The following is a 22,352-nucleotide window of genomic DNA, read 5'->3' on the forward strand; positions in this document are numbered from 1 at the left end:
TTCCACTTATATGAAGCAAAGGTGTGTTGAAGTTTCCCAAATACATTCCAGAGATAAGACTCCAGGACTGACTTCTCATTAAGGCAATACTGGAATTGTCTTTTGGCAGTAAATACTGTCACATGAAAAGTGAATTTCTTTATCTTTTCCTTCTTTTCTCTTCCCCAGGTCTTTTCTTCCCCCACTCCCTTAGGTATGCCTTGCAACACAACAGTAAATGGAGCAATTCTGCTTTGCTTGAGCACAAACAAGTCTTGGAGCTACAAAGATAAGGTAGGATGAACAAAGTTTTAGGATTTTTATTTTGTTTTCTCAAATTTACAAGGGTAAAGTTGTCATAACAAGAAAATTCCTTTGCTAAGCTTCATTTGCCAAATGGTATTCCAGAAGAAGAAATAAGAAGCAAAAAAGAACGGCAGCTACAGTAAAGTAGCTTCGGTCAGCTCTTCCCTGGCTGGAATTTTTTTCTACGCAAAAAGTTTTTTCTTAAATACGTTATCACAGAGGCGTTACTAAAACTTCTAATTGGCTCTCCTCCTTGGTCTGCACCAGGAAGTCCGCCCTGGAGTCATCCATCATCAGCTCCCAGGTGGGGAAAACCACATAAACCTATGACAAGTTTCACTGCAATTTGCCTCTATGGGACAGCAACCGAACTAAGGCACGAGCCAAATGTGTGTGTGAGTCCATCTGCTGCAGCATGTGTGCAGGTCAGAAAGATGTTAAAAGAAATGTACAGAACATGTGTTTAGTATTAGTTCATGTCATGAAATATAAATGACCTCATCTACCACTCTCTAACAACTCTTCTTTCTTCTGCTCAGCACATTGTCATGCAGTTCAGATACTGAAGATACTGAAGAGATGAGAAGCAGCCAGCATTTTAAAAGATAAAACTCTGACTCTCATTTTGACTAGAAAAAGTTCTTGAGCTCTGTTTCTCTGATGTTTGGAGTACTGATTTTGGTAGCTTCCCAATGCTCTTTTAAATCTTCTCATATCTTTTAGTTGCATAGAGTGTGATCTCCGAATGAATTTGCAATGATAATTCTTCCCAGATGATGAAAGCAACACATTTCTTTAATCTCAATTTCTTTTCATTAAAATAAGCCTAAATTCTATTTGTACCTCTGCAACAGAGAGTAGTTTCATAAAACAAAACAAAAAAATCTTTTTATTATTTTGTCAAGTAAATCTTGACTAAAAACGAAAACAAGCTACATCAGAATTTTCTAAACTTTGTCTGTATCAACAGCTAGATCATGTATGACTAGACCTTCCCACACCACTCAGATGGATTATACAGAACTACTTACAAACTTTCTTAACCAGTGATGGTGGAGATCCCCACCTACTGGAATAGTCTTCAACATTCTGTGGTGAAGATTAGGACAACACAGAGGACACAGGGAATATGGGGATACACTCAATTCTGAACTATCTCAGGGCTTAGACGGATAGAAAGACGAAGGATACAGTGGGTGGCACAGTGTGGCATCAGAACTCAGTTCTCCTGCGGAAAAAATCTCACTCTGCACCCTTTGCAGCGAATGAATTCAAGTGGGACAGACTTTTGTCCAAGAAGAACTCTCTTGTAACTTTATTATTCCATACCTATATACAGACTCTCTACTGACCCTGGGTCCCAGCTCTCCAGCCAGGCAGATGTTTCTTTATCTCCCCACATACCACACACATTCATGTGATTGCTTCCAGCCACAGAGAACAACCATGCTTCAAGCGGCTTTCCAGCTTGACCTTGTGATTTTTTTCACACACACACACACACACACACACTAATATTAGCTCTGGCTAGCTCAGGACCACAATATTTTTGCTTTAGTATTTTCTTCTTCTTTTATCATCCAGGTGGCTGGTGTTGTACATCCAGCCGCTCCTACACTTTCCTAAACGGATAAGATTGCTGTTTGGTGCTTTGGAATTTAGAAAGATAGATTTTTTTTTTACATGTATAAAATGTCAGAACAGATTCTAGGAAAAATTTATCCTGAAAAGTAATTCTTAGCTGTTACGCTGTTCCTGCAAAGGAATTGGAACAAAATGAAACAGTGATTCACTATGGACCCAAGCAAGTCTACATATCTGTTCTGAAACCTTGATTTAGATATGTATTCCTTTTTTCTAAATAGTACATGTTAGAAAAGAACCTCCTGTTAAGAAGTGGAATTCAGCAAGCCTTAGAGGTAGTACAAGTTGAAAAATCATGTCTGAGCTATTTCTGGTGGATTGTCTCTCATACCTGTAGCTATGGCAGACAGGAGAAGCTTCACATTCCCTTTCCTCAAACAAAGAGTCTGGGCACTCTCGACCACCGTTGGCAGGGAGCTGGATGATGACTCGGTGCCGGGATTGCTTCCTTACTGTGACACCCCCTGCAAAGAGCACAAGAGCTTGTTTCTCCTGCTACTCTATAGGGATGACAGTAATTAGAGGGAAAACAGGACTTAACAGGTATTTGAACTGATTGCTATAATATCGACATGCTATTTTGCCCATAAGCAGAAAAATTAAGACTAATAGAAAAAATACCTTAGTTTCAGCTAAAGGCCAGGAAGCAGAACTAAACATAAAGCAATAGCAGCAATAGTGAAAAAATGACTGAACAAATGAACAGACAGCTGAAATGAATACACAGTTCAAGTGAACAAAAATTAAACCAGCTCAGTTTGCTGCTACACTTTCCAGTTTGAAAGTATAAGCTTGCCCTAATCATTTGCATGTAAAACCAGAGACAGAAATTCCACTCTAGAACTCCTTTGCAGTTTACAGCTTTTAATTATTATAGTCATTCATTATTAATGATAAACAATAAATAGTTTCTACAGGAATTTTGATTTCAGTCATCTTCGGGTATCAGTTCTCTAGGCATAAAATTAAGAGAAAAGCTACAGATCTGTATTAGTTCCACGGCAATGCCTAATACAGAAATACTGTTAGGTAAAAATCTTGGAGTATTTTTTTTTTCAGTGAGCAGTAGAGCGGACATTTGGCTGACTTGGTTGATATCAGCTTTGGGTGGGTTATTACAGCAGCTGCAGCTTGTCTGAACACAGAAGAGTGCTGGACCACAGCCAAGGAATTATAATTAGGAGCAAGCAGTAGGAGAATCCCGGTGGTGGCTCTCCAGCACCTGGCTGCTTTTCAACACATAGGAAACCCTTCACTCCCGAGTCAAACAGCTCCAGGAGATGCCAAGAGGTGCCACAAGGGCCAAGACAGACATGCAGCCCAGCAAAGCTACTGACCAGCTTGCTGACACAAATGGGTAAACCCTATGAAACAAAAATTGTTTGTGTAGTATAAAAGGAGTTCAACCACTGAATGGACATGATGCCTGTAGTAGTTCACAAATATACTGTTTAATAGAAGTCTACATGCTAGTTTGTAGTAAATATTTGTGAAGATATGCTCATTGCATTGAGAACTTTCTTAAAACTAGCAGAAATGAGAACAGGAAAGGATGACATTTTTGTCCAAGATTATATGCTCTAACAAAAATATTTCAGAAAGAATAATTAATACTGCTGCAAAATAACACACTATTTAATGATTAATAACTATTTCATAGTTTCAGATTTAATGGTTTAAATTCTCTGCTCTTTTTCAAAGGTTATGGATTTAAGTCTTCCTAACCCTTTTTTTCATTTGTTAAACAGTAACAGGAATTACTGCAAAAATGCCTTTTTGCTTTTGTCCTTTATAAAGCATATAGAATTGGCCATGGCAATCCAAGTCCAAGTCTGTATGTTTGATATAACTGTATCTTACATTCTAATAATCTGGTAGCTGTGAGTAATCACCGTGTCCCACACAGGGATTAGCACCCTGTGGAACAGGATGTATTACAGAGTCTACCTGTAATAGTACATATTAGAAAAACAACTCCTGTTAAGCTTAAAAAAAGAAATAAGGCATAAAAATGTGGCTAACATTAAGCCTGTCATCACTCTTCAACTTCATGTATGATTTCATGTCTCAACTTCATGTATGATTTCAATGTAATAAGAATTCAGGGGAGACCTGCACTGTTTTTAAGAGCTTTGCCAAGTGTAATAAAATGGTATTGGATTATATGTTTAAATCAGAGCATTACCATCAATGTAAAGTCTTCTGATTTTTATTAACTTTCCTTCAATTTTCCTTGGAGTAGAAGCAGCCAGCCAAAATTATATACAATTACATATCTATTTATCTACCTGCTTTTCTCCTGGTATATAAAGCCTCAGTTTTCTGATGAGCAAACATCCTAAGCTTAAGGATTTCCAAAGCCCAAATCTGTCAATTTTATAATCTGACAATTAAAATGCTACAATTGTACAAGTATCTGTTTTGGTGTTACATTAAGAGATATGTGTTTAGTCCATGACTAGTTATCTCTTTATCTGTGTAAGATGCAAATGAGAGTTTGTAACATTAGGTAAAATGGGGGAAAAATCTATAAGCAGATGCATATAGAAAATGTATAGAAAAACTATTATTTTCATCAAAAACTTTATGTCCTCCTTGCAGCTGCTGTACCAGGTATTACATGTCCTCTGTCACAAAGAGACGTGTATCTGCCAAAAGTGACTGTTAGTCTAACTCCACACAATGGATAAAATTACCTTCTTGACATGAAGAAGGACACATTGTCCAGTCACTGAATGGAGTCACAATACAGTCCTTCCTACAGGGAAGCAGACAAGGTCTCACAGTTTCAGGTCGAAGGCTTTCAGGGCATCTAAAAAACATCGACAAAGAAGCATTATCAAATAAACAATCACTCTGCAGTGAAAGGGTGAATCATGAGAGGTACTGAATGCCTGCAGGCAGATGAGGGCAGTGCTAGTTGCCTAGAATTCACCAGGATGGAGCACAGACAGAAAAACTATTAGCAAAACTATCAAATCTGGTGAAGACAAGCCAAACCCAGTGTATTCTACGCCTGGGATTTAACTTAAATAATCATTGTTCCTCACCCACCATGCCAGAATCTGTTCTTCTCAGGGTTATTTTCAAGTTTTCACATAATTATGAAGAAAAGCCACCTCATTTCGCTTAGCAAAATACAGTTTTAGGTCTCATGACTTTACCAGAAGTATAAAATCTAGAAGGAGGCTTATTTAAAATAACACTGCTAAATTAGGAACAAATAGGTATAAACTGACAATGATTATGAAAGAAACCAGAAAATGATTTGAAACTGCCTGATCAATGAGACTGAGAAAGACTGTCAGAAAAGACAAAAATCCTCACTTGTTTTAGGAAGAGGCTTGATCAGCATATAAAAAGGATTATTGGACTGCCACATATGGGACTCATTACCCAGGTCATTTTCCCCCTTCTGTGAGGATTCTGTCCCTTTTCATCAAGGACAAACAACTCTCTACTTGATTAGAATGATGCAATAACTCTCACAGAAATACTGCAAATCTTTAAAATAATTTCAAAATTACTATTGCTCTAAAAGCATAAAGACTGTGGACTGTCAGAGGAATATGTGAAGATGCAAGAACAACATCACTTCCATATTTCAGAGCTTTTGCATCATTACAGAAAAACATCACTGTGACTAGCTTTTCCTCTTTTGGCTGCTGGGCAACTGGGACCAGAGAGGTGAGACAATAGTTTAATATTTAGAGATCAACAGCTGGGAAATCTTGGCTTGTGCAAGGCATCTTTCTTGCCAGTCCAAAGGAAGTAAAGCAAGTCTAATGGTGAACTATCGAGAAAATATGGTCTCCATGGTCAGTGGAGAACTATGCCTGTGCTGTGTTAGGAGGACAAAAGCTGAGTTGCAGCTTTTCAGGAACATATTCTTCCTCAGTAACACTTGCTAGTTCATGTTTTTCATCAGTTGTTTCTGCATTTTCCTGTCAATTCACATAAGCTTCTCAATGTATGATCCATTACCATGAACAAGCACCAGCTCCTCGATGCCCTCTTATAATAACATCTCAATCCTTTCTCTTCTCTCCCCTTCCACCAATGTGAAAGACCGTGAAATAACATAGCTGTAGCAACACAAATCTCCATCACTTTTCTATAAGCTCTCTCTACATTTCTAATTCAAATTGTGCCTTGTTTCTATGTGATTCATAAAATCAGATTCTTATATGCATGGGTGTACTATATATGAACAGGTACACTTTGAAAGAAACCTCTGCTACCAATCATATATGTTAACTATGTTGGCAGAAATTTTCTCTAAGGTGAAAATAAAAAATCTTTCTGAAAAGTATTGAACATTGGCTTACTAATGGCTTTTCTTACACTGGCTTTTTTCTTAAAGAACAGGAGGAATTATAAGCATACAAAAGTGTTTGAAATATACTCATTCACCATTTCACTGAGAACTTCATCTTTCAGGAGCACCGAACACTACAATTCCTCTTCAGATACTTAAGCAAGGTAATTAGTTCAATTAGAACACCATTTCTATCCTTTATATTGTTTGTATTTACTATATGTGGTTTAAAGTGAAATATTGATTTTTTTTTGCAGTCCTTACTCAAGGTCAAATTAAACAGAAAAGATACATGCTGAAGTCTGTAACTTCTGAGGCAGATAAGGCCAATAATATTGATTGTATGGTACCACAGTAATCCTTTTTATTAAGGGGAGTTTAAAACAAGGTTCCTATTTACATTTTCATGTTAAATGTCTGGGTCTTTAAAAATGATTCTGTAGTTTTAATGTGACAATTTGAAGCATCAACTGAGACCTTTTTTCATTTCACATGATTAATTTATGAAAGAATAAAACAGCCTTCCTCCAAAAATTTAAGGTCAAATCACAGGCAGAGACATTAACAATAGATTTCAAAAGAATTATAAATCATTAGAGGCTTTGGGGTTTTTTTAATGTAAATGGACCAAAAAAAAGATATAATGTTATCATGACTAAATAGAACAGCAACTTAATGCAGATACAGAACAATTTAGATTACTGAATGTGCTGGCATTACTCCCCATATTTCCATTTAAAGTAAATTAGGCTTAAGGTCTACTGCAGAATAAAGCAACAAATGGCAGGCACCATGCAAATATTTCGTGCGAGAATAGCTGCCTCATGAACTTTCTAAATGACCTCTGATATCAGTTCTTTCAGTTTTGAATCTGTCCTGAGTGGGATATATTTGCAGACTGCCAATCCATACGGAGATATTATCAAATGCATTTTACTAGCAGCTAATCCATATTTAACCCTGGTTATACATTAAACTGTAAAATTAAATCATTGGGCCAAAGGGATCACTTAAAAAACTATATATATGGGGAAAAGAAATCACAAAGGTTGTCCAGCTAATGTTTAACGTTTCAAATTAATGCCCTGTCAGGGTTCCACTATGCTACATCTCCTTGGTCTGCTTCTGAGAAGGTGCACTTACATGTGCTGTACTGGATTTAAATCTAAACCACTATTTTTGCATGGAACTGCACTAATCCACATATTGCAGTGCTTGCTTAAGAGTACCACAAGGATCTTTGGAATGATGCTGCTCTGCATGTCACATACATACCCCACGAATTTTACCTCAACTCAACCTGACGATGGCAAGGAGCCAACTGGATTTAGTCAGCAGAATCACCTTTGCAAATATACCCTCTAAAAATCAATAGTGAGAAAGGTATCATCTAGTCCTCCTGTTGTACCAGTTTTGTATTTTTAGAAGATGAAGTGTTCACCTGTGAGAACGCTCATGAGAAAGAACAGGGTCTTTTTGTCTTTGCATGTAGTCACTGGGGATAAAAATATAAAGCAGCAAAATCTGAAGATAATTACAGCATGAAGATATTTTTAAAGATCTTTACTTTTTTGGGCCCACTTGTCCCACATTGACTCTCACGCAGATGACCTTTCTTGTCTGCATCCCCACGGAACAGGTGGCCTCCCCGTTCCAGCTGGCAGAGGAGTTGAAAGCAGAGACAGACGTGTCCTCAATGCACTGTCCCCACGGGCCGGTTTGCCAATGATACACAGTGCAAGAGTGCTCGTTACAGCTGCGCATTTCCTGCAGGGCACTGATATTTGGGCACTGTATTCCTCCTGGAACAATAAAAGAGGGCAAAAATTCATTCAGTGGAAGGAGATTTTTTTTAATCTAAAAAAACCCACAAGCCCACTTTGAACTCACATTAGTTACACATTATCAGTTTGATTACATGAAAAAAATGCTGTTCTCCTTTTTTCCTCCTCTCTATATGCTCAATATTGACTTTGACAAATTTCAGTCAACAGACCACACAGAAAAGACTGTTCATGGACAGTATGTAAATCTGTACCATAAGGATGCCAAAATAATCATAACTTCTATGATACATTAATGTGCTTGGAGTAATCTACAGTCATTATTTTGAGGTTCTCTAGAAGGGACTGCAAGAGATCACATAAGGACATATAAAGGCTCTAGGCAGAAGAAATGGTTAATTATTCTAGTTATGCATGTGTAAAGACCACTGTTTATGTCTAATTCACAGATCAATTAAAAAGATTTTTGGAGCTCTTGTCCTAGCTCCCAGTGGATGCTTATCCATGTTATATAATTACCAAAGAGGATGGCACAGCTGGCAATTTCAGGTCCACACTGAGATAACAAAGGGTGTTGCAGGTTAAGATTAAAATGCATTCAAGTGTCAATAATTGTGAAGAAAAGCTCAGATAATGCTATCTTTGTTGTGTTTGGTTTCAGATAGTACGCTCAGTTTATTATATTCAAGCACTTCGAAGTCGCTCTGGCCTCCCAGTCCTCCACGAGAAGTGAAGAGGTTTTTCCTACTAGACTTGATCATAGGCTACTAGATGTCCAGCCTTGTGAGTAGACTGCATGTCTGCTAGATATCTGGTGTTACTAGACATACAGAATCTAGGTTTAAGAATTAACTTAAACATTTGTGGCCTACAAAGAATAATAGGAGCCCTATTTCCAGCTGATGGAAAGGCAGGAAAAAAAATCTAAATAACATTTCAGCCTTTCCCAAAACACAAGAAAAGTAACAAAGACGACTGAAAGAGGAGCTTTTTATTAGTTAATGCAAATGAGCCATAAGACTTCTCTAAAAAGAAATAGGTATGCTCACACTAAATGCATGTTGGAGAGTATACTAACCTAAAGTCCATTTTAATGAAGCCACAACATAAAATCCAAATTCTCAAATTTTTCCCTAGAGATATTTCTAACTTCTGTCTTTGGGCTAAAAATATTGATGCAACCAAGGAACAGTAAACATCATATTAATTGAGATGTTTTGCCACAGATCAGCTAATCTTAAATTTTGCAAAAGGGGATTAGAAAAACCTACAAATGTGTGAATGTAATTAAAGAATAACTTCAACTGATTTTTTTTGGCTCAAAATGGATGCAATTCAAGTCTTTCAGAATTGCTTAAAATATATATCAGTCTGCAAAAGTTCAAGACAGAACATTAGATGCATTTTTCTAAAAAAAAGGAAATAAACCAAACAGTAAAATAAAATTATGTTTATGTAATAAGTTTCAAAAAGTTATGTAGTTAGCATTCTTTAGGAAAGAAAAAAATTTCCAGCTAACACTAGCAGATAGAAATATTAGCAAGGAAATTAGGAAAGTGAGAGTATTTTGAAAAGAAAAAATAAACAGACACAAATTATTTGTCATGGAATAGAAAATGTGAGGAGTCTAGACATATTCACCAAGCAATAGGGTTAAAAAAGGAAAATTTAAAAGACATAAGGAAGGTTACTAATTATTTCCATCTGATGTTAACTCAAGAAGAAACACAAGGGAAATATTTAAGAAATTTAATAAATTAAAGGGGGGGGGAAGAAATGTTTCCCTAGAATTGGATGCCACAGCCAGCAGTTCCTAGGGCATTTGAGAATAAAGTGACAACTTAGGTTCAATTTTGACAACTATGCAAGAATGTATATTCAGGGAAAAAAATGAGAGTGACATTGACTTGTAAATGAAAAACATTGGGGCATGAATGTCTGCAGCTCAGTGGGAATCCAGTTCTGCTCAGATTAAACCAGGAGTTAAAAGCATGTAAAGACTGAACAAAATGTGGAAATAATATTACTAAAATAAAAACCAATTATCACTAGTACTAAATGTTGTAATAAACCCCCCCAACTATTTATTTATAAATCAAAATGCCATTCTCTCCAGGAAAACAGCATTCCCTTGTGTTCCTTCAAATTTAAATAGGTACAGAAAAAGCAGAAGTGGTTGGAAAACTGGCAGTTAGAGATGCCTTTTACAACATCTGTGTAGGGGTAACGAGATCATGGCTGCTCAACTTTAAGAGCATATCCTGAAAAGGGTACAGGTTTGACAGAAATATAAAAGTTAATGAGTATCACAGAAAAAACTAAAACAGACATTTGATTTCATCGGAATATGTGGAAAAGGGACATACAATAATAAATACATTCCTTAATAATACATGATCAGATGACAGTAAATAACTTCTTGGAAGTACTTAAAATAGTAATTTCAAGGTACAGAAAACAGTTGGAACTGAAGCATTTCTTTTTGAGGTCGGACACTTAAGCAAAGTAGACTTGGAAATGAAGGACTAGCTTTGCAGAGGGACTTGTATATTACTTATAAAATAGCTGAGATATGAAAGTAGTTTCCTTGAGCGCTTTAACAGAATTGTCATATGCTTAAATTGCTGTTCTGGCTGAGTTGGAGCTGATAATGGGCAAGACATCTCACTCTAGGATATTCAATAATCGGATTTTATAAGTCTTTTTGGTGACATTGACTTAACTTTTAAATTTTGAAATTATTAAAATTTTCAAAGCATTTAAGATCATTTTAATTAATCATTTTGATATCACTAATTTCTAAAAATGCATATAGTTTTATAAATGCATATGAAAGCAGCTGGAATAATCTTAAAATCTGAGAAAACTGATGTGACTGAAATGCCCCTTGTAGTCTAGCAAGTAAGCAGTTGCTCCTTTCTTTGCTGAAGGAATGAGGTAGGCACTCCTCTAGGCAGCTGCTCTTCCTGAAGACAGACACAGTCAGAACCAAGACTATTCCAGTACTGCAAACATTGATGCTTCCCCATCTGCTGCATATCAGTTACACAAACCAAGCAGAACTGTCCTACAATACACAACAGGACAGGAGACAGAGTGCACCCATGGGAAATGAGAGGTCTCTCCTCAAGTCTTTTCATGGATAGGATTTGAACCCCAGACACCACAATACAGTCAAGAATCTGAGCTGATGGGCTCCTGAATAAAAGGAAAAGCACAGTAACATCCTCTGCCCCGGCTCACCATCACACACAGGTGTCAGGTCACTTTGTAAGTCTTCCCTGAAAAATTCAGGTTTCACTAAATAAATTTTTTTATTCCTGTTTCAAGAGAAAAAATGTGTTCTCCAAAACTTATTCTTTAGTGAATGAGCAATTTTGCTGGAAAAACAATTACTCAGTTCTATGTTTTCATATTTAATTACCAAGCACTGTTATTTCAAGCCAGGAAAAATACAAAAATTAAAAGCTCCTTTGGTCCAGCTATTCCTTACATATCCGGTAGATCAATCTTGCAGATATATGAGAAGTAAGAGCTATCGGTCTTTGACAAACAGAATATCTGATGAGATGGACAACTGATGTTCTATACTATCTAACTCAGTGATGTTTAATAGTTTGTGATATGTGAGGTCACACTAAATAGTCCTTCTGGCATTATACTTTGCTAATCTATGAGCGTACAATAGCCACAGTAAGACATTGCCATGCACATGCATCCCTGCCCTAAGAGAATATGTCGAACAAAATTGCTCTTCACTCTCATTTTATTAAATTAAGCTTTTATATCTGATTGTTTTTCTCTTTGCATTTGAATCATGTTTTTTGTTTGTTTGTTTTTAAATCCTTACTTTTCCAAAATTGGTATTACTGATAAAACTTTGAATGTATCCACAACATTAGTATTATACTCTCTGACAGTGTTAATATATAGCAGTGTATAATCAATACAGAATCAATCTGCATAAATACTACTTACTGAAAAACTAAGATTCACTTAGTACATTTTAGTCTCAGGTCTAGTAGTTAGGTGAAGTAGTCTTAGTGTATACTACTGATTATAAAAGATTTATTGTAAGCAGGAAATAAAAAAAGAACAGAAATATTAAACAGAATATAAAACAAAAATAGACAAACATTCAACAAAGATAGGTTGAGTTGTATAGGATGGCTTTACTAGATTTGTGCAGAATAACTATAGGATGTATCAGGTAACATCACTGTGTCCTTTGCTGTCATTTTATATTTTGAGACAGTGACTTTGCCGAGTTTCTTACTGTACCATGAAGATATATTTGACAGTGACACAAATTAGTGACCACTGTAGGCAGGCTCACAGACAGGCAAATTTATAAATCACTTTGCCTTTCAAACCTTCAAGCTGAGGACAATGATCTCAGAAAACATATCAAAAATGGTTATTGTGACACCCATTTCCACATGGAGTCATCTCACGAACCACAGTAAGTCTTTATCTTGAGAAAAGAGACTCTCTCTCTCCACTGAATGCAAGTAAATAAGCCCATCCCAGATGTGCATGACCACACCGTGCTTGAGGCTTGAGGCTCTGCAGCCACGTGGTTTGACCATAAGGAAAATGTCTTGTTCTGAATGAGGAAATGATGATGAGAGTGTGTACAACTGAGGTGAGCTCCCGGCTCAAGCAGAAGTCAGTGTGGTGTTGGAGGGGCAGTCGGTATCCCAGAGCTCATCAGAAAACTTTGTCACTATTGTAATTTACATATGGCTTATGTTTTTCCTGAAAAACCTATTGCCTTGACCTACATGGAAAAGGAAGAAGCACGTGAATGTATGTTTATTTGAATTATCTGGCTCTGTGTTTCCCTCAAAATGAGTCCCTTTGACACACTATAAAAAAAAAGACAACATAAACTAAATTTTGTTTCTAATTTTAAAAGAGTTTCTACTTTGTTACATAGATTCATCCAAGTAACTTATTATTTAAATCATCTACTAAAATAGTGTTCTGATTGTTTCTTACACTTTTACCAAGGGTTCCCTTCAGAGGAAAGGTTAAAAAGTGCTCTGCTACTTTTTTTTTTTTTTACAGTCACCTGAATTCTGTCAAATACACTGCACACTTTCATCAATGGTGTTACCTTTGTCTGCAAATAGCAGTGTACAGATATTCTGTTTCACTGCTTCCATACATTACAGCTTTCACTTTTCAGCTAAATTTCATCTTAACATAAAGGTATAAAATGCTTAACAGTTTTAAAGAAGAACTAACAAATGCTTCTGATCCCTTTATATTGAGGGCATTTAACTTTTCTGTCAGTAATAAATGTGAGTAAACATTTTCTAAGAACTCTTTGGCGGCTATGTTTCCTGGCTCCTGGTGTTGCATGAGGCATTTTATCAGTTGGACCCTGGCACATCTGATGTTAGAACCATCTTATGTACAGAATATATTTGTTCTACAGCCCAAAACCCTCCCCTCCCTGGCAATCAAAACCCAAACAAAACCCATTGTAGAAAGCATGGGAAATCATCAAAGAATAGATATTAGCCCATATCTAAAACCTTTTTCTTCTTTTCCTTTATATTCCAGCTATGTCTTCTCTTTGCATTTGCTGCAGAAGGACCATTTGCATGAATGAAAATCATTTACAAGGGAGGACTTGCAGGGCAAAACAAAAGTCCTGCTATGAATAAAAATGTTAATGGGGTAACACAAGTTACATGTAATGGGGCATCAGATAAACGATTTGCCGCATTTAATTTTAGTAGAAAACAAGAAACCCATGTATTTGAAACAGAAATGGTAACATTAAGCAGAATAATAAAAAATAGCAGCATTAACTGAAATGAGCAAAATAAAATCTCCTGTTTTAAACAGCTTCAGGTACCAGGAGTAACATAGAATTAGCATTTAATAATTTTTCTTTTTTTAAAAAAACACAACTGCCTCTAATAATTTGCTTCTGTAGATCGGAAATTACTTTGACATTACAAAGACAGTTGAGAATTCACAATCAAATGAGAGCCTGCAAGGGTATGCGACCTTACCTTCACCTGCGTACGCCAGAATGGAGCGCGCACGCATCTGCTTCCCTTCTGTGGTTTTGCCGGAGCAGGTGTGTGAGCAGGAGGACCATGCAGACCACATGCTGAGCACGCAGTCCTTTGGGCACGGAGCTTCACAGGCGACCGGGATTGGGTAGATAGCATCTCTACACAGCTGTCTGTCAACCTCTTCTCCTGGGAAAAAAAGGCCGGTAGCAGTCCATCATTTGTTAAATTAACTTAAAATGAGCAATCTAGTCCAGATGGACACACAAATAAATTAGATTCTGTTCTTCTATATAAACAAAGTAAATAGATTTTTTATTAAAATTACTTGTCTCCTCTGCCTTGATTCTGAGAGAACTTGCTTAAATCTAGTTTAATTTAATATTGTGATGAAGTGAATGACAGCCTAGGTGGTCTTGAGGCTTTCATTTTGTAATACTTGATTCCACAGAAAATCCAAATGTGAGTAACAGAGTATATAACATACCTATGGAAAACTGTGTACATGGAAACACATGTTGTAATGACCTAGTTTTCTTCCATGTTTGTGGGAGAAGGAGAAAAACATCCTAACTTCCAGCTTAGCCAGTTTTGTAACCCACAATTCATCCTTTGAATTGCAGCTATTCATCAAAATATGAAAAGCTGCAGTAAAGTGCACTCAGAGTGTCATTTGGTTAGAAAGATCTTCATTTGTTAGCAAACCAGCGACACATCACTCTTTGTGTCATGGAAGTATAAAACGATCTATGCGTTTGTATTATGTCACATCAAGGCACACATTTCATTATACTAAAAAGATCCAGGCTGGTATAAATTGTTCAGTGAAATATTAGCTATTAAGTAGCAGGGTTCCTTTTGTTTTCAATAAGAAAAATGGTGACAGCACTGTGTCTAAGATCTGTCTGAACAGCATCCTAATCATAAAATGGATAGTTTTGTGAAATGACATATGATTTCTTGATCAAATAATTTAATATTCATTAAGTGAGGAATGAATGAGGGACCATATATTCTGATGTCAATAAGTCTCATGATAAATCTTCATGTTGGAGCAGATGATGGAAAAAATTAACTAAGAAGGGTTCACTTTTTAGAATTCTAGCCTTGTTATTTTACAAACCAATTAGAGTGCTTGCAAGGAAAAGCAGAAGGATTGAGCAGTAGCCCAATACATAATGCCAGTTTCAAGGAACTGTAAAAACGTTGCATCTAAGAGCACACTGGAGTTCTGGGGCGCTGATAACCACCTACAATCAAGGCATGGAAAAAGCCAGTTCATTTGTAAACATGAAACTTTTAAAAAAAATTTTCTATAAAGGATAAAATTTCAAAGCGTCTGAATGCCTTTTGTGCTGTATGATCCTTGCTGTACTAGGGCATAAAACCTCCTGTTGAGTTATGTTTTGCCTTCTGAAATAGTGTTGAAGCATACTTGACCTTGCCAGGACTGAACAGGAGTGTCTAGAGCATGCACTTTCTAAGATCCATCATGTCAATCCCTTTGTTCTCATAGCCAATGTCAACAAAATAAAGTCTTATCATGATCTGCAAATGAACATAAGTCTTCAATCCAACAAAACATTTGTTAGGTATATTAATTACTCTATAACTGAACCATAAATGCATCAGCCACTGTTAATAATTATCAGCTGGATTCTGAAAGATAATTCAGTGAGAATTGTGCATACTGCAAATGAAGCCAAAGCTCTACAAACACTGATTTACCCAAGTCTCAAATTAGGCTTTATTGCTTAATAGAATAATAATAATAAAATGATACAAACACTAATCTAAAGAGAAACTACATTTTTTGTCATTCAAGATTTACAGTCTTAGAGTCTCTCAAATAAGAATCTCTGCTAAACTGAGTTCCTGAAACTAGGAGGTTCTTTAGTACTTGTCATATTGTGAGTCCCAGAGCTATTAATGACCAAATTCTTTATGAAAGAGGAAGAGATGAGGGCCATCCATCCAATATTAACCAGAGCCAAATATTTTATTCATACAGAATATTTAGGCACAACAGAACTGCAAACATCAATCTTCCTTGGCTCTGAAAACCAGGGGAAATCTGCAGCTCATGTTTTTAAAATAACCTGAAGTAGTCATAGTCGCCTGAATTATAAAGACCTTTGAGATCAAGTCAGTCTCAACAGCTGTATTTTCCCATATTAAAAATAAAAATTTGAGCCTTGCCAAAGGCTTCATAGCTCTCCCACATCAAGTTCTGCTTCCCTTACTGGACTCAGTCTGCATCAATTGCTCCTTCTTTTGTATCACAGGTCACCACACTCTGACACTAGTGCAGGATAGATTCCTTTCTGCTTCCTCAGAACAGAATGTGTTTGGATTGAAAGACAAGAGACAGAGGAGCGGACTGCAAACATCCTTTCCAAAGAAGAGGAAAAAAAAGCTAGAAAAGGGGCTAACCCTACTCTCAAATTGTTCCATTTCTAGGTAAGACTCAGTGAGGTAAACTGCCAGGATACTTTCATGCTGGCTACTATTAAAGTAAAGTGTAAACAAATGATACTATATTGAGCTTATTTATAACCTGCTAGCTGTTAATTTTAAACTCAAACTAAATTTGGGGCCATAATGAGAAATTCTGTTAAACTAGTTTCAGTCTGAGTTTATATTTCAAACAAAACTAAGCCTTGGACCTCTCTCAGAATCAAACCCTTCTTTTCTCCTTTGCTTTTACAGAGAAAATATTCTAGAGATACGGATCTTACATATTGGCATTTCATTTTTGTCAACTGTCCAATTCTTATCTGATGAATTCAATAGCATAGAAATGTAGTTGGAAGGAAGGTTTATAATGGGTACTTCTTATCTTCAGTGAAATATTTTTTTAGACTAAATTGTTTCTGACATTTCACTAATGATTTTATGAACAACTTGACCTTTTTTGCCTTCCTCTTTAAAGTGCATAGTGTAGTCAACTACCAGGAACCACTCAACCCTAAGCTGGGAACAATGCCAGTGTAAAGACTAAAACTGCTCAGAAAACGTCCCATTTGAAAAAGTTTGCCATATGTATGGAAGCAAGTCCAGAGGAGGGCCATGAAGGTGATCAAAGAGCAGGAGCATGTTTTCTATGAGGAATGGCTGAGAAAATTGAGGTTGTTCAGCCTGGAGAAGGCTCTAGTGAGACATTGTAGCACCTTCCAGCATTTAAAAAGGGCTGACAAGAAAGCTGGAGAGGGGCTTTTTACAAAAGCATGTAGTAATAGGGCAAGGAGGAACAGCTTTAAACTGAAGCAGGGTAGGTTTAGATTAGATAAAAGAAAGACATTTTTTACTGTGAAAGTGGTGAGGCACTGGAACAGGTTGTCCAGAGAAGCTGTGGATGTCCCATTCCTAGAAGTGTTCAAGGCCGTGTTGGATGGAGCTCCGAGCAACTTGGTCTAGTGGAAGGTGTCCCTGCCTATAGCAGGGCAGGGCTGGAATTAGATGAACTTTATCCCTTCCAACCCAAACCATTCTATCATCCTATGACTCTGTTTGAATGTTATGGGTATAAATTTATGTTGCACAAGAGTTGAAGACAGAACTCCAAAAACATGACTGAAAGGCCTCTGCCCTGGGTTATTTATACTTTAAATGACAGAATGACAAAAAGTAAAAAGCAAAAAAATGAAAACAGAATATGACATTTCTGTCAAGAGAACTCTTCACCATTTATCAGTTGATTTGTTCTTTAAAACCTGGTATCTAGCAGTAGTCCATATTCAGAAACAATGTCTTTGTTGTTGAACGATACACAGATGCACATTTTGGACTAAAATCTCCAAACTGCACTTAAGGGAGTGACTGTATGTAGAAATGGCAGGAAGCAAAAGAGGTTTCATTTTTCAAGAATTTAAAATGTCAAAAATTGTTTAAACCTTTGCTGGGATTTTTTTTACAGATTTACATTAGTGAGGAGTGCTGAGCTAGCATTCCTCAAACTGGATCCTCAAACTCAAATGCTGGATCCAGCTAGACAATCAGCAAAATGAGTCACTGCATTAAAACCTCCTTGTGGCTGCCTTTTTGGCATGAAGACCTCCTGTATGTGTGCACACAGGAGAGCCACTGTTGAACTACTGAACAATTTAATTGCTTTAAAACAAACAAACACAGAACATCAACCAAACAAAAACCCCTAAACCTCCTACTGAATAGGCAAAGTTTTAGAGATCAGAGAGGGAACTTGTGAATAGCATTCCAGAGGAACTGGCTAAGTATCAGACTGTATTCATATCACCAGTTTTGTTTTATCATATTCACAAAACTAATGTGGTATCTGTGAAAATTTGGTCTAGATGCTAATGGTCAGTCTAGACCACAGAAGACCCATTTTCTGAAGTTAGTGCAGTTGAATCACGTCATTCCTTTGTGGTTTCGGTCACTCATGTAAAATGTGCCTGATATTTAAGTTTCTTGTAAAATGATTCAAGAAAGTTCCAGTGGGAAGCATTCTTAGAGTTGGTATCACTAGAGAGACATGGCAAAGAAATGTTCTTCCTTATGTGTATCTTTTAACATGATGCACTTCAGTGCACAATAAAAAATTGCTGTGAAGTTCTAACCTGTAGTAAATTAAAAGGCAAGTGTTTAACAAAGGAAAATTTTCTTTTAAAGCCTTAAAATAAGCACTAAAATCGCTGCAAGATTCAATGAAGCATAGAGAACAATTTAAAAAAATTCAACATAAAATAAAACTCCTGCTGGAGTTCTATGCAATAAGACAACAAGCTTGGTCTCAGTTCTGTACCAGGAAACCAGCTATTGTTTCTGAAAGTCTGAACTCTAAACCAATATAAACTCTGTAAAAAATTGACAATAACATCACAGTAAACAGGCTTAAATCCAGAGAGTGCTTTGAACATTGATATTGAACATTATTTTTAAGATGTCTATGTAATCAGTTAAAGACAGGAATATCACACTGGTGTCAAAGCAATCTTACGGTTATATTTTAGAGTTTATAAAAGAATTAATGACAGCAACTGAGACCAAATGCTAAAACTGCAACTTCAGATTCTGAATTGCTTAGTACAATATGTCTAATTTACTGTTCTTCAACTCTAAGAAAAGAAAAAGTCTCACTTAGGTCAGTACTTTTTTGTGGTTCCTAGCACCCACACACAATAGTCTGATTTTAAGTACAACAAACCATAGAGAATCATTCAAGTGTTTTTAAAATTGCACATTTAAAATGAGGACATAAAGACACAAAGTATGGAAAAGACTAACAGCTCACAGCACTGCATGATCTACATGTACTGGTTATACATATTAAGGTATGTACTGTGTTGCATGTATGTGACTACATCAGTTATAGGCATCAGTTTCTCAGCTCATGCCTCTCAGCAGTTTTCTTGTCCTGCCACCGAAGCTGAAAAGGAGGCATATGATGTATCATCTGCTGGAAAACTGCTGGGCACCTAAAATACTTGGAAAAGCACCCGAGAGCTCAATTTTTAAAATGCTCGATGTTTGTGGGTGAAGAAGGCTTGGACATTATTCAACTGCCTTCAGTAATGCCTGTAAGCTTGGAGGCTGCAGGAGAAAAATGCAGTTAGTTCACACGATAACAAAATCTGTGAGCTGTGCTGATTGCCACTGACTGCTTCCTTCCTTTCCTGTGCAGAAAAACAATCAACAGGAAAGTCTTGAACTGTCTCCACTGTGGGTTGCAAAGGCTGAAATGGCTGAGACTGTTCTTTATCTTGAACATGCAGCTTCCCACATACATTCTTCCCACATGAGGTCCTATGTGTGTCCTCACACATTGCCTCGTCAGTCTCAAAATGTGTTGAATGACCTCCTCAGTCTGGCTGAGGAGCCAAAGCTGTCCATCAAGAACAAAATATGCATATTTATACTCAAAACTTAGTAAAACCAGGACTGCGCTATGTGCTCAGTCCTGTTCTTCATATGGAAATAACTTTAATCACTTCCTGCAGTTGAAGTTAATAAAACATATCCTTCTCCACTAAAATGTTTGTGATACAATGTTAATTTGTTTTGCATTATTCCTGTAGAGATATACAATGATAGTTTGACTAGAAGAAGGGAAAATATGGAGATTTTTGTTTGTTTCTTAATTTTCTTACAATTCTGAAGTGCCTAAATCAGGGCAGAAAAACAGAAAGAAAATCTAACTGCCTCAAAGTTACAGGAATGCTATGACTAGACTGTAACAATATAGACAGAGTATTAGTGAATTTAACCATCATTATTCTAAATAAAATAAAATAAAAAAACAACTTCAACAAAATCACTAAATAAGAAAACTTACAAACTTATTAAAATGTGAAATTCCATACTAGATTTTAAATAGTAATAACCTTGTCTATGCATTGGATGATTAGTCTAGTACAAGATGGAAGTTCTTCATATTACAGAACAGCTATCAAATTTATCCAAAACCCCACATTTTTCACATGCTAGGACACCTTATTATCTACAAATGAGCAGATGTTAATCAATCACCAGGATAAACTAAAATTATGGTTTAAATTTCTAATACCTTTGCATTTTTTTCAAATCACTAATTGATTACCCGTCGACAAAATTCACCACAAAAGTAAAAATCCTGCCTGCCTTGCATAAATTGCATGTAAGTTCATGTCACAGCAAATTAACTTTTTCTTCCAAACCTCAGTGCTCCAGCAGTAGTGTGGATTTTTCTTTCTAAAATGATCAGAAGAGGTAGAGAACTATGTTATGCACTGTGCATAGGAAAAAGTGGGGGCCCATAACACTTTCATTCAAATTTTGTCCTTTTGCATAATCAAACACTTGCAATGTGTCTTCCTCAAACCTTATCATAGTTCTACTTTATCAGAATTGCTGATTGGAAATTCAGTCTCTTACCATGACTTATTCTTTTTTTTTCTTTTTTTTTGGCCATTCTGTTTTGTTTTTTGTTTGGTTTTCCTTATACAGGAGGAACTCTCTGAGGAATGTTCTTTGTCAGAGAATGTCTCTAACTAAAATGTGTACACAACTGCGAAAGGCTGACCCAGATTTTTCAGTAGGGAGAATTTAGAAGTTAATCTCAAAACCTAATCAAATAAGCCACAGAAAGGGGAAACAATAATATTTACAAGCAATTCATCATTTACCATCTAGTTTAGCTCAACAATCTTAAGAGTATTTGGAGGGTAAAAAAAGCAGCACATACAGCAGTACCTGACTGACAGAACAATCAGTTCAATACCTGCATATAGCACATACTTTGACAGACAATAGGAAACTTTCTGTGTTCTATTAATCCCACTAGCCTTCATATCATCTTGATGGTATTTATTCATATCTGCTCCCAAGTCTGTCAATGTAAGCTTTAATGTTAGTAAAATGGTAATGCCTTTGAAAACCGCAGCAACCTTAGTAATTATTTTCTGTTACGGTTCCTGAGTGACCAGCTGTCAAAAATATCTCTTTACAAGGTAGGTTGATAAATTCTCAATGTTTGAAATAATTTTAACCTCTCTAATTGAACATAAAGCCACATTAACTACAATTTATGACCTCAATATATTCTACTTCATTGACTCCTACGTTTTTCAACAAACACAACGTGAAAAGATGGTGTATTTTCCCCTCGTATTATTCTTATCAAGTGAAGTTTCTGTATTCATTTCTAATGCTTAGGTGCCTAGCTGGTAGCTCCAAGTGTTAAACCAGTTGCTGATTCCCTAATCACAAGCCTTTCTCTCAATTGCTTTCGCTAAGTAGTATTTGCATTTAATTAAGTAAATCTTAATTAGCTGACGGTTAATATTCTTGAAGTCTTTTTCTTCTAAGAAGCCTAAGCAGAAATGGCAGTGATTCCAATGAAGACAAATACACTGGTTACATCTGTTCATTATGTAAAAATGACAGAAAGTTGGTTTAATGGTTTAATAGTTTAATGATATGAAAACATTATAGGATTGTAAATTGTTTGATTTGGTGATTTGTGTGTGCAAGTTTACTGGGGTTTTAGTTTCAATGCAGTATCATACAGTCTATTCCTCACTAGAAGAAAAATGGTAAACTTGATACTTTGGCCACTTACTCAAAAAAACTATCATGAATCTCAGAAACACGTGGATGTATTTATTTTTTTAAAATAAAAATAAAAAGCACATAGACCTTCCTCTTATTTACATCTTTACCATGACAGCACACACAAATCAGTGACATAGAGAAAGGGTCACTGACTACTCTCCTTTCACTATGCAAATACTGGAAGATATGAATACCTTTTAAAATACTTTTATAATACTAAATTTTAAAACGTGGTTT

General features: G+C 36.2%; 1 protein-coding gene across 8 annotated transcripts in view; it reads right to left on the reverse strand.

Annotated features, from left to right (window-relative positions):
* The window catches only part of THSD7A (thrombospondin type 1 domain containing 7A), a 283,452-nt gene that overhangs the window by 57,932 nt on the left and 203,168 nt on the right, over positions 1 to 22,352 (reverse strand). For all 8 annotated transcript variants that reach the window (XM_017830347.1, XM_017830343.1, XM_017830344.1 and 5 more), the window contains 4 exons: positions 14,061 to 14,252; positions 7,815 to 8,049; positions 4,626 to 4,741; positions 2,261 to 2,393 (listed from right to left, as the gene is read on the reverse strand). In XM_017830347.1, the coding sequence (XP_017685836.1) occupies positions 2,261 to 2,393; positions 4,626 to 4,741; positions 7,815 to 8,049; positions 14,061 to 14,252 (676 nt within the window). The remainder of the gene's footprint in view (positions 1 to 2,260; positions 2,394 to 4,625; positions 4,742 to 7,814; positions 8,050 to 14,060; positions 14,253 to 22,352) is intronic.

This window comes from Lepidothrix coronata, unplaced genomic scaffold (genome assembly GCF_001604755.1).
Source record: "Lepidothrix coronata isolate B3197 unplaced genomic scaffold, Lepidothrix_coronata-1.0 Scaffold177, whole genome shotgun sequence".
Lineage (NCBI taxonomy): Eukaryota > Metazoa > Chordata > Aves > Passeriformes > Pipridae > Lepidothrix > Lepidothrix coronata.